The sequence below is a fragment of the Calypte anna genome, chromosome 2, assembly GCF_003957555.1.
Source record: "Calypte anna isolate BGI_N300 chromosome 2, bCalAnn1_v1.p, whole genome shotgun sequence".
Classification (NCBI taxonomy): Eukaryota; Metazoa; Chordata; class Aves; order Apodiformes; family Trochilidae; genus Calypte; species Calypte anna.
In genome coordinates this window covers 151,242,662-151,254,594 of record NC_044245.1, presented here as the reverse complement: position 1 = coordinate 151,254,594, position 11,933 = coordinate 151,242,662, and the positions used below count along the sequence as shown (strand labels likewise).

Sequence of the window (11,933 nt, the reverse complement as noted above, 5' to 3'; positions counted from 1 at the left end):
CTACACTTTCCCCTTGAACAATGAGATTTTTATTGGGGGGTCCCCAGCCCCTGGGGATGCAGGCACCAGGGGGCCTGAGGCTGATGTTAAATAAGGATCCATGCTGGGGGCACGGTGTGCCACCCCCAGCCTGGGGGTTGTGTGTGGTGGCCCAGGCAGTACTGCTGGGGTGGAGAGCACCCTGCTGCTCCCCCCCTCTTATTTGGGGGGCCGGTAAATCATTTTCCTGCTCTTCATCACAGACCATTTGTGGCGTTTCATGTAGAAGACGAGGGAGATGAGGAGTCCTGAGATCATCAGCATCTGTTTCAGGGAGGGGGAGTAAGGTGTCAAGCTCTGCCCCACAGGGTCCCCACCCCAGAGCAGGGCACGGGGGGCTGTCTGGGCTCCCACTGGGATGTGGGGGGCGTCAGCAGGCAGGCACCCACCTTCAATCCCATCCGCTTGCGGTGGTCGTGCTCGGGCTCTGCCGCCCACCGCAGGAAGGTGCAGACATCCTTGGCAATCTGTGACATGCTGGCGGGGGTCCCTGGCAGGTAGGGGGCACACAGAGTGTGTGTGGGGCGGTCTGAGAACCCCCCGAGAAAACAGCACCACTCCTGGGTGCCAGCACCGGGGCACAGGTGGGTAGGGACTGAGCACCCTGGGGACCAGCACAGCCTTGGGATGGAACCCCTGCCCTGGACCCCTCTTACCATCGTCATACTCCAGGACCTCATTGTAGATCGGGGGGGCCATGCCGATGGCCTGACCCGGGAAGTAGGGGTTGTAGTGCAGCCCCTCCCTCACCGTCACCCCGGCAGGGGGGTCGCAGTACCCGGTCAGCAGGGAGAACACATAATCCTCGCCCCCATGCCTGTGGACAGAGCCAACGCCGGGGGTCACAGACCCTCCCCTCCGAGAACCCCCACTGAGTGCCCTCCCCCCCAGGAAGCATTACCGAGCGTTGACGATGTAGCTGAGGTCAGGGGGCAGAGCCCCGTTGTTGGCCGCCCGCGCTGCCTCAGCGTTGGGGTAGGGCTTGGGGAAGTAGTCTGAGATCTTCCCGGGACGCATGAACATCTCCCCGTTCTCATCCGGACCGTCCTGCACCTCCACCTGCACGGGAGAACTGCCCTGAGCACGGGTGGGCTGCAGGAAGGGGGCTGCGGGAGGGGGTGTGTGTGTGGGGGGGGTCTCACCTCCTCAGCCAGCGCCTTGGCCTCGGCCTCGGTGTGGGTGACGCCGATGAGGTTGCGGAAGGCCACGTACTCCATGCTGTGGCACGCTGAGCAGACCTGCTTGTACACCTGGAAACCACGCCGCAGGCTGCCCCGAGCAGGAGGTGATGTCCCCGAGTCATGGAATCAGTCATGGAGTGGTTATGGGTGAAAGGCACCTTAAAAAACTCATCCAGTGCCCCCCCTGCCATGGTCAGGGACCCCTCCCCCAGCCCAGGGAGCTCCAAGCCCCATCCAACATTCAACACTGCCAGGGACGGGGCAGCCACAGCTTCTGGGGGCAACCTGGGCACCCAGGGGCTCAGCACCCTCACCCCAAACAGTTTCTCCCTCCCTCCCTGCCCAAGATCTCCTCTCCATCTCCCCTCTCCCAGCTGCAAACCCTTCCCCCTCGCAGGCTCCCATCCCTCCAGGCCCTTGTCCCAAGTCCCTCCCCAGCTTTCCTGGAGCCCCTTCAGGACCTGGAAGCTGCTCCAAGGTCTCCCCATTGCAGCCTTCTCTTCTCCAGCCTCAACACCCCCAACTCTCTCAGCCTGGCTCCAGAGCAGAGCTGCTCCAGCCCTCCCAGCAGCTCCAGGGCCTCCTCTGCACTGGCTCCAACAGCTCCGTGTCCTTCTGCTGATGGGGACCCCAGAGCTGGATGTTATTCCAGGTGTGGTCTCACCGGAGCAGAGCAGGGGACCAGAATCACCTCTGGATCTGCTGGCCACAGTTCTGCTGCAGCCCACGATGCTGTCTGTTTGCCTTCTAGACTGTGAGTGCACGCTGGTGGCTTGTGCCCAGCTTTTGATCCACCAGCACTCCCAGGTCTTTTCCCATCGTGCTGCTCCTCAGTGTGCCCTGGGGACACTGCCCATCTCCCCACACTGAGACTCCCCCCATGGCCCATCCCCCCTATCCCAGTACCTGCTGTGGTCAAGGGCATCCAGGGGGCCTCCGTGGCTCCAGGGGAAGCTGGGGGGATGCATCTCCAGCTCCCCAGCGTCCAGGCTGGAGCGCAGGGCCAGGGCCAGGCCCCCCCCCACCCGCTGCCAACACCCCCAGAGCTGTCAGAGCCACCTTCCTGCTGCGGGAAAGCCCGGCCAAGGACGACATGGGGGCCTGGGGACATGGCGACAGTGTCAGGGCTGCGGGGCCGAGAGGGTCAGTGGGAACACTGGGTATAATGGGGGACACACACTGGGTATAATGGGCGGGAACACTGGGGACACCCAGCAGGGATGGGGGTGACGCTGGAGACACTGGGTAGGATGGAGGGCAGGATAGAGGGGACATAACAGGCATGGCTGGGGCACTCCGGGCAGTGCAAGGGAGGGCCCAGGGATGGAGCGGAGGGTCCCGGGGACCGTGGGCGGCGGGCATGGTGGGGAGGAGGGGGGGGTCCAGACCGGGCACTGCGGGCAGGACAGGAGGGGAACCGGGGACAGCGGGCCGGATGGCACCGGGGACAGAGGCAGGTGCAGCCGGTCCGGGCGGGGCCCGGCGAGCGGTTCGGGAGAGCGAACCGGTCCGGGTCTGAGCAGGACCCCGAGCAGGGCTGCGGGTCCCAGGGTGAGGCCCGCTCGGGGCCGCTCCTCCCGCCGCGCCGGCGCTCTCTGGGGCCGCCCCCTCCCCTGCCCTTCCCGGGGGGTTTTCCGGGTCTCACCGGGGCGGTCGCGGTCCGGGCCCGCGGCAGCAGGAGGCGGCCGTAGGGCCGAAGCGGGAGCGTCCGCACCGCCACCGCCGCCATCGCTCCGCCCGGAGGTCGAGGGGACGGCACGGGACGCCCCGGACGTGACGTAAAGCCCCGACGTCACGCGGCGCCGGAAGCGACGTCACGAGGCCAGGACTCCCGCCACTCACCGGTTCCCGGAAGCACCAGAGGGACCGGACCGGACCGGACCGGACCGGACCGAGTTTATTGATGCGGAACCGACACCACCCCGGGGGGAGGGGACAGAGAAAGAGAGACGCCCCCCGCCCTGTGCCGGGACCACACCGAAAGAGAGGGACCCCCGGAACCGAACCCCCCACCCCTTTATACACCGTGCCGCGACCGCCCCCTCGGTATGGACCAGAACCAGGACAAGGACCCTCCCCCCCCCCCCCCCACATTACGGACCGTTCCGGTACAGACTGGGACAGACACCCCCCCCTCCGCCCGTGCTGGGACACCCGGAGCCCTCCCCAGGACTGAGCTCCCCCCGGGGGTCCCCACTGGCAGCCACCCCCACCCCGGGGGCTGGGGAGGGGGACAGCACCCCCGCCAGCCCCACTGTCCGTGGATCCACCTGAGGGTCTGCACCCTGGTCTGTCTGGGGTCCACCTGGGGGTCTGTCCATAGGTCCATCTGAGATTCATTCATGGGTCCAGCTGTGGGTCTGTCTGTAGGTCCATGTATGGATCTGTCCCTCCATCCATCCTTGGGTCTGTCCATCCATCCGTGGACTGATCCACATGTCCACCTGCGAGTTGGTCAGTGGGGCCATCCATGAGTCCATCCGTGGTTTTGTCTGTCCATCCATCCGTGGATTGGTCCATGGGTCTGTCCATCCGTGAACTCTTCCACGAGCCGCTTGGTCTGCACATCCTTCCGTGGGTCTGTCCGTGTGTCCGTGCCCCTCACTTCCAGCAGAGCACGTTCCAGAGCAGCAGCCAGCAGGGGTGGGCTCCGAGGGCCAGGAAGGGGTAAAGGATGGACCCGTAGAGGTGGTGCTGGAGTAGCCCCTCGCCCAGTGCCCCCAGGAAGAGCTGCCAGCCCTCCCCCAGCCCTGCCGGGGCCTCCTCCAGCTCCCGCTGCAGGAAGATGGTCAGCAGCAGCGTCACCGCTGGCGTCCCCAGCACCAGCAGCACCCCCAGCAGCACCCTGCAGGGTTGAGGGCTCAGTCAGGCACCATCAGGGTCACCCTGGGGACACCCATCCCGCAGAGACCCCAGTGTGCCCCCCCAACAAAGAGAGACCCCCAATATCCTCCCCTCCAAAGTGAGGCTCCAGTGTGCCCCTGCCTCCTGCCACCTCAGGGAGAGACCCCAGTGTTCCCCCACTACAAAGAGAAACCCCAGGGTCCTCTCAACATCCCCCCCAACCTGGGGAGGGGCCCCTGTGTCCCCCACCCCAGGAGGAGCCACCCTGGTGTTCCCTCAATGTCCCCCAACCCACCACCCCCTGGCACTGCCCTAGGGGGAACCCCCCCAACACACAGCAGCCCCCCTACCTTGAGGTGAAGCCCCCCCAGCATCCCCCTGGTGTCCCCCCACCCCTGGGAAGTGCCCCCAGCATCCCCCTGAACCCCAGGGGAAGCCCCCTCCATATTTCCCCAGAGGCACTCCCCATTGTCCCCACGACCCAGGGCCAGCCCCCCACAAGCCCTCCCGGGGGTCTCACCTGGGCCCGTTGGGGGTGACGGCGGCGGCTGCAGGCACCATGGTGGCTGCCAGGATGAAGCCCAGGGAGAAGTTGAGGAGAGCGAGGCAGCCCAGCTGCAGTGCCAAGTAGAGCAGGGCCACCAACTTCAGCACCATCCACCCACGGTCACTGCCACCCCCCGACAGCGCCCTGGGGACATGGGGGACACGCTCAGACCCACGGCATGGGTGGAGCACCCATAGGCCCCCAGCAGGACCCCTCCTCAGCACCTGTGGGCGTTGTGGGGCAGGGCCATGCCCGCCACGTAGATGGCGATGAGGGTGAGGACCACGGCTTCGGCCTCGGACACCGGGAAGTGCTGGGTGGCCACGTGCTGGCCCAGCACTGGCAGGAAGTAGAGGGCCAGCCCGGCAGCGTGGCACACCACCAGCGGTGGCACCAGGGCCAGCAGACCAGGACGAGGCTCCTGAAGGGAGATAGGGGTGAGTGGGGGGCCCAGAGGGGTCTGGAGGTCAAGGGGATGGGCAGGGGGATGTGTTGGAATCATGGAATGGGTTGAGTTGGAGGGAGCTTAGAGATTGTCCTGTGCCCCCCCCTGCCCATGATCAGGGACCCCTCCCCCAGCCTAGGGGGCTCCAAGCCCCATCCAACCTCCAACACTGCCAGGGATGGGGCAGCCACAGCTTCTGGGGGCAACCTGGGCACCCAGGGGCTCAGCACCCTCACCCCAAACAATTTCTCCCTCCCTCCCTGCCCAAGATCTCATCTCCCCTCCTCCAGTTGAAGCCCACCACCCCTTCCCTGGCTCCCAGCCCTTCTCCAGACCCCTCCTGCTCACCACCTCCCTGACCCCATGGTCGCCGTCCCAGAGCCGCTCGGCGTTGCCCGTCTCTCCCTTGCTGAGCTTCATCCAGAGGTCCAGGGCGTGGGGAGGGTCAAGGAAAGGAACGGAGGAGGTGGGGGTGTCCCTCGCCCACCCCCCCTTCCCCTAAAGGATATCTTGAGGATGAGGACGAGGATGAGGAAGCCGAAGGCCGGCATATAGAGCCCGATGGAGACAAAGCGTGAGAGGGAGGGCAGGAGGTAGAAGAAGTAGGACTGGTGCAGGCGCTCCAGGAGGTTGTTCAGCTTCCGAAACATCCCCTCCAGGGTCCTGCCAGGAGGGGCTGAACCCTGAGACCCTCCCCTCCACAGCCCCCCCATGGTCCCATACCCCCTTGCCCAGGGTGTTCATGTCCTGCTTGGCACAAGTGAGGTGATTCTGGGGGTCTCCAAGACCTCTCTCCTTGTGTTGAGAGGCTTCAGGGGCACCCCAAGACCTCCCCTATTCACTGTGAGGGGCTTTAGGACCACTCCAGGACCCCCACATTCATGTTGGGGGGCAACTTAAGGCCCCCTCGTTCACTTAGGGGGTGCCCCTAAAACCCCATCTTCTTGTTATGCAGCTTTAGGGGTGTTCTGAGACCCCCTGTTCATGGTGAGGGGCTTTAAGTACATCCCCGCATCCCCCTGTTCATGTTTAGGGGTACACCAAGACCTCCAGGTCCACAGTGAGGGGCTTTAGGGGAGACCAAAGACCCCCATGTTCATAATGCAGGGACCTTAGGGGTCTCCAAGAACCCCCTGCTTTTGTTGAGAGGTTTCAGGAACACCCCAACCCCATTCACTGTGAGGGGCTTTGGGGGCACCCCAGGACCCCCACGTTCAAACTGAGGGGATTATTGGGCACCCCAAGACTCCATATCCATGGTGAGGGTCCTTATGGGAGCACCAAGTGCCCTAAATTCATATTCTGGAGCTTCAGGGGAGCCCCCAGGCCCCCTCTCCATTGCCAGCAGGGTTGTCTGGGGTCTCCCCTGCCCCTCACTCACTTTCCCAGGGTGGTCAGGTCGTATTTGTACTGCCTGAAGCTGTTGATGCCCCGCAGGGTGATGGCCTCGATGCGGTAGCGCAGGAAGAGCCCGTGGTCCCCCCGGGGTCTGCCTGAGGCCTGGGCCAGCACCATCAGCAGGAGGGTCTGCAGGCTGTGGGCGTAGGCAGGGAGGGAGTCCCCCTCGGGGCGGGGGAGCTGTTGGGGGGGACAGGCATGGAAGAGTGAGGAAACACCCCCAGAACCCCCCGATCCCCCACTGACCCAAGGGCAACACTGACCACAGACACCAGGGGCTTGGGGGGCACCCCAACACCCCCCTTGACATGGTGAGGGGCTTGAGGGGAGCCCCAGCACCCCACTATTCATGGTGAGGGGCTTTAGGGACCCCCCCCAAGATCCCCCTACTAATGGTGAGGAGCTTCAGAGACATACCAGGACACCCCATTCACTGTGAGGGGCTTTAGGACACCCCAACACCCCCGTGAAGGGCTTTAGAGGCATCCCAGCACTCTCCAGTTCATAGTGAAGGTCTTGAGTGAACCCCCCCAAGATCTCCCTGCCCTGTTCACAGTGGGGCTGCTGACACCTGACACAAACCAGAAGGTTCTTGCCACCCTGGGAAGCTTCCCTGGGCCCCACCCATCCCAGGAGGTGGTTGTGGTGGGGGTCCAGGCTACCCACCCCCCATGGCTGGTGCAGCCCCCCCTCACCTTGCCCTGGATGGTGCAGAGCAGCCCGTTCTTCTGGCAGAAGGCGTGGAAGAGGTTGAGGAGGTCGAGGTTGGGCAGCTGCCCGTTCAGCCCCTCCACCCCCACATCCAGGCTGGTCACCACATCACTGCTGAGCTCCAGGGAGATGGCTGCCTGGATGGCCCCTGCCCGGCCCAGTGCCCCTGAGGACTGCACCTCTGGGGGGCATGGAGCAGGGTCAGCCCCCCAGCACAGCCAGGGGGTCAGCCCTAGGCATGGTCAGGGGCTTGGGGCCACCCCAGGACCCCTTATTCATGGTGAGGGGCTTTGAGGGGGCCCAAGACTCCCACCCTCACCCTGCTGATGCCTCCTGAGACACCCAGGACCCCCCTCACCAGTGAGGTTGATGTCGTGGTACGCCTCCAGCCAGGCTTCCATGCCCAGCAGGTCGTGCTCATTCACCAGGAAGATGATGTCCTTGGCCCAGTAGATCTGGCCTGGAGATAAGAGGGGGATTCTGCTGGTACCAGGACCAGCACAGTACTGCTGGAGCCACACCCGTGCCCAGCAAAGCCTGGCAGAGCCCAACACAGCCCTGGTGAAGCCAGGTCCATGCTTTGGCAAAGCCTGGCACAGCCCCAGCACAGCCCTGGCAAAGCCAGAGTCCTGGCACAGTCCTGGTGTGAGCTGTCCCTGCTGCAGGCAGAGGGTGGGCAGTGCCTGGTGCTCCCAGCCCCCAGCATGGGGGACCCTCAGCCCCTGGGAACCCCCCAGCCATGCTTCCCCCCATGCTCACCTCTGAAGTGTGCGGCGAGGGCCAACATCAGCCCTAGGGCTTGGTTGTTTTGAGTCCCCGGGGAGCAGGGCACGCTCAGCACCAGCGCCTCGGTGCTGGACGCCCGCGGCGCCCGCAGGATCCCGTAGACATTGGTGCCCTTCACCATCTGCACCGGGAGGGGAGGGGGCTCAGGGGGGGTTGGGGTCTGTGGGAATGGTTTGGTGCTTCCAGTGCCTTTCCCCCTGCAAGTGCAGTTATCCCCAAATGATGGGTTTGGGTTGGGAGCAACCCTAGAGGTCACACAGAGCCACCCCCTGGGACATCTTCAACCAGATCCTTCAACCCCTTCTGTATTCCCAGGGCTGGAGGATTGGGAAGGACCTGAAAGATCAGCCCCTGCTGCCCTCCCACCACATATGGACAGGCTGTAGAGCTGAGCAAAGCTGAACTTCATGAAGTTCAATAAGGAGAAGTGTAAAGTCCTCCATCTGGGGAGGAACAACCCCAAGCAGGAGAGAGGAGGGGATGTCCTGCTGGAGAGCAGCTCCCTGGAGAAAGCCCTTGGAGTCCTGGTGGGCAGGAAGTTCTCCAGGGGTCAGCAATGTGCCCTGGTGGCCAAGAGGCCAAGGGTGGCCTGGGGGGCATCAGGAAAAGTGTGTCCAGCAGGTCCAGGGAGGTTCTGCTCCCCCTCTGCTCTGCTCTGCTCTGCTCTGCTCTGCTCTGCTCTGCTCTGCTCTGCTCTGCCCTGGGGAGAGCACAGCTGGAATCCTGGCTCCAGTTTGGGGCTCCCCAGTTGAGGAGAGCCAGAGATCTACTGGAGAGAGTCCCCTGGAGAGCTGGGAGGTGCTGAAGGGCCTTGAGCATCTCTGCTGGGAAGAAAGAGTGAGAGCCCTGGGGGTGTTGAGGCTGGAGAAGAGAAGGCTGAGAGGGGATCTGCTGAATGTCTGTCAGTAGCTGAGGGCTGGGGGGCAAGAGGAAGGGCTCAGTCTCTTTTGGGTGGTGCCCAGGCCAAGGAAGAATGGGTTGAAGCTAGAAGATGGGAAGTTCCAGCTCCAGGGGAGGGGAAACTCAGGTTGATCCTGCTGTTGTCAGGGGGGTTGGACTTGATGATCTCTAGAAGTCCCTTCCAACCCTGAACATTCTGATCAACCCCAGGAGTGTTCCCAGGGCTGGGGGATCATCTCCCACCTCTGGGCAGCTCAAAGTCAGGGTCTCTTCACCCTGCCCACAGCCAAGAATTTTGTCCTTCCATCCAGCCTGACACTTCCTCTCTGGGATGTTGGAACCATCACCCCTGGTCCTGTCCCTGCAGGCCCTGCTGGAAACTCTGTCCCTGCCTTTTTCCTCTGGATTTTAAGTCCAGAAAGGACAGAATAGGGTCTGAACACCCCCAACTCTCTCAGCCTGGCTCCAGAGCAGAGCTGCTCCAGCCCTCCCAGCAGCTCCAGGGCCTCCTCTGCACTGGCTCCAACAGTGTCCTTCTGCTGATGGGGACCCCAGAGCTGGACACAGCTTTATCCCAAGCTGGAATAGGGGGGTGTGGGGAGGTGGTGTCTCTTAATTAATCAGCATTGTTTGCCTGCTAAAAGCCAATCAGGGAGGACTCTGGTTTGGGAGGGACCTTGGAGGTCATGGATCAACACACAAGACCCCGTCCCACCATGCCAAGTCCTCTGCCCAGAGCTCCAATGATCTGGTGTGTTGGGGGCATCTTAGATGCCTAGGGGGCAGCCTCAGAGGAGACCCCTGCCCCGGGATGTCAGGGGAGAGCTGTTGGGGGGTTGCTGGGGTTGTTCGGAGGGGGGTTACGTACGTATCGCTCACGGGTCTCGTCGGGGAAGGGCAGGGTGAGGGTGAAGGGCTGGCGGTGAACCTCCAGCCCCAGGCTCCACATGGTCCTCTCCAGCCAGGCCACTGGCATGCCCCTGGGCAGGGGGAGAGGTGGGATGGGACTCCCAAACCCACCCTGGGGATGGGAAGAGATGGGATGGGACCACCAAACCCACCCTAGGGATGGGGAGAGATGGGATGGGACCACCAAACCCACCCTAGGGATGGGGAGAGATGGGATGGGACCACCAAACCCACCCTAGGGATGGGGAGAGATGGGATGGGACCACCAAACCCACCCTAGGGATGGGGAGAGGTAGGATGGGACCCCCAAACCCACCCTGGGGATGGGGAGAGATGGGATGGGACCACCAAACCTACCCTGGGGATGGGGAGAAGTAGGATGGGACCCCCAAACCTACCCTGGGGGTGGGGAGAGATGGGATGGACCCCCCTCAAACCCACTGCGGGCAGGGGGAGAGGTGGGATGGGATCCCAAAACCCACCCTGGGGGCACCTGCCCCCCCCAGCACAGCCCCCTCTGGACCCTCACCCCGCTTTTTTCTTGTGCCCCGCAAACTCGCGTGCGTAGGAGAGCGCCCGCTCCCCCATCCCAAACGTCTCCTCCACCATGGTGGATCCCATGGCGTTCTCTGACATGTAGGTACGGGGGGCCAGAGGGGGCAGGGGCAGGGCCAGGAACCACCCCAGACCCAGCAGGTAGCTCAGGAGGCTGTGGAGAGATGGGGAGTTAGGGGGGATGATGGGGGTTAGGGGGGACAATGGGGGTCAGAGTGTGTGTGTGTGATGTGGGTCTCCAGGGGGTGATCAGGGCCTCAGAAAGTGATGGGGATCCGGGAGGATGATGGGGGTCAGGGGCATGATGGGTGTCACGTGGGATGATAGGGGTCGGGAGGATGATGGGGGTCTCAGGGGGGGATGATGGGGTCAGGGGGGTGATGGGGGCCTTGGGAGCTGATGGGGGATCAGTAAGGATGATGGGAGCTGGGAGGCCAAGGGGGGTGATGGGGGTCACGGGGGGTGATGGGGATCTCAGGGGGGGTGATGGAGGTCTCAGGAGGGAGCTGTGCCCCCCAGCTCTCACCAGAGGGGGGTGTTGAGGCGCAGGACCAGGCGGGAGAGCGCCCGCCGGCAGTGGGGGTCGGACAGCAGCCCCATGGCGGGTGGGGGGCTGTGGGGGGTAGAATGGGGTCAACAGGGGGGCATCTCCACAGGCACCCCTCGCCCGGGCACCTCCACGGCCCTGTCCCTGCCTCCCCAAAACCTCCGTACCCCACACACACCCCACAGCATTCATCCCTCGCCCCCCACATGGACCCCACTGCCCGTCCCTGCCCTATATGTGAACCCCCCAAGCACCCCAAAGCCCTTCCTCCGTTCCACACACACCCCACAGCACCATCCCTCCCCCACAGACCCCATTCCCACTCCACATTCGCATCCCTGCCCCACACCCCCCGTTCCCACCCCACGGCCCCATTCCCGCCATGGGGCTGCTGTGTGTGTCCCCCGCCCCGCTCCCTGTCCCCGCTGCCCCCTCCCCACCTCTGGGTCCCGATCCTCTCCGGGGCTTCGGGGGAGGGCGGGCGGGGGGGGGGAGCGGGCGGAGGAGGAGGCAGAGCGCGTGCGCGGGGCGGGGCTTCGGGGCGCCGGGGGGCGGTAAAGGGGAGGGGCGGAAAGGCGGCGTGAGGAGGGGGGTGCAAAGGGTGGGGGTGTGGACATAGACGGGGCCAGGAGAGGGGCTGTGCAAGGGCAAGGGAGGGGTCTCCGGGAGGGGGGGAGCAGGGGGGCTGGGTGTGCAGGGGGTGGGTGTGCAAGGGGTGAGCGTGCAAGGGGTGAGCGTGTGTGAGGGGCTGTGCAGTGGCAGTGGGTGTGCAGGGGCTTTGTGATGGAAATGAGTGTGCAAGGGGATGAGTGTGCGAGAAGGGGGAGCACAAGGGCACTGGAGCTGCGTGTGCAAGGAGTGTGCACCACGGGGCCGGTGCTGGGGACACCCATGCGGGGTAAGCAACACTCTAGGGGTCAAATGCCCACCGGTGCCACCACACCCACAGCGGGGCACACGCGGCCCATGGCACAGCACAGCGTGGCACATGGTGTGGCACACATGGCATGGTAGCCATGGCACAGGGTGTGGCACGCACCACACCGTGTGTCACAGGAGACACCACAGCGT

General features: G+C 64.3%; 2 protein-coding genes across 4 annotated transcripts; both read right to left on the bottom strand.

Moving 5' to 3' along the window:
• Window positions 1–6: 6 nt before the first annotated feature.
• LOC103535213 (cytochrome c1, heme protein, mitochondrial) lies at window positions 7–2,949 on the bottom strand. The gene is given in 8 exon segments (XM_030444744.1): window positions 7–303; window positions 429–529; window positions 696–856; window positions 941–1,098; window positions 1,182–1,308; window positions 2,127–2,242; window positions 2,244–2,321; window positions 2,866–2,949. Coding segments are annotated over 8 exon segments (930 nt in total). The 3' UTR covers window positions 7–198.
• A 640-nt stretch (window positions 2,950–3,589) lies between these two features.
• GPAA1 (glycosylphosphatidylinositol anchor attachment 1) lies at window positions 3,590–11,345 on the bottom strand. 3 transcript variants are annotated; one of them, XM_030444263.1, is made up of 13 exons: window positions 11,303–11,345; window positions 10,842–10,928; window positions 10,290–10,469; window positions 9,720–9,831; window positions 7,925–8,072; window positions 7,524–7,625; window positions 7,150–7,346; window positions 6,438–6,634; window positions 5,566–5,719; window positions 5,405–5,491; window positions 4,836–5,032; window positions 4,585–4,755; window positions 3,590–4,065 (listed from the first exon to the last, which is right to left on the bottom strand). In XM_030444263.1, exons 2-13 carry the CDS (start codon window positions 10,913–10,915, stop codon window positions 3,822–3,824), a joined length of 1,863 nt encoding a protein of 620 aa, XP_030300123.1. In that variant the 5' UTR covers window positions 10,916–10,928; window positions 11,303–11,345; the 3' UTR covers window positions 3,590–3,821. The 3 variants fall into 3 exon arrangements, with proteins under 3 accessions (XP_030300123.1, XP_030300125.1, XP_030300126.1); XM_030444265.1 differs by having other exon boundaries at window positions 5,408–5,491; XM_030444266.1 differs by having other exon boundaries at window positions 5,417–5,491.
• Window positions 11,346–11,933: the final 588 nt, after the last annotated feature.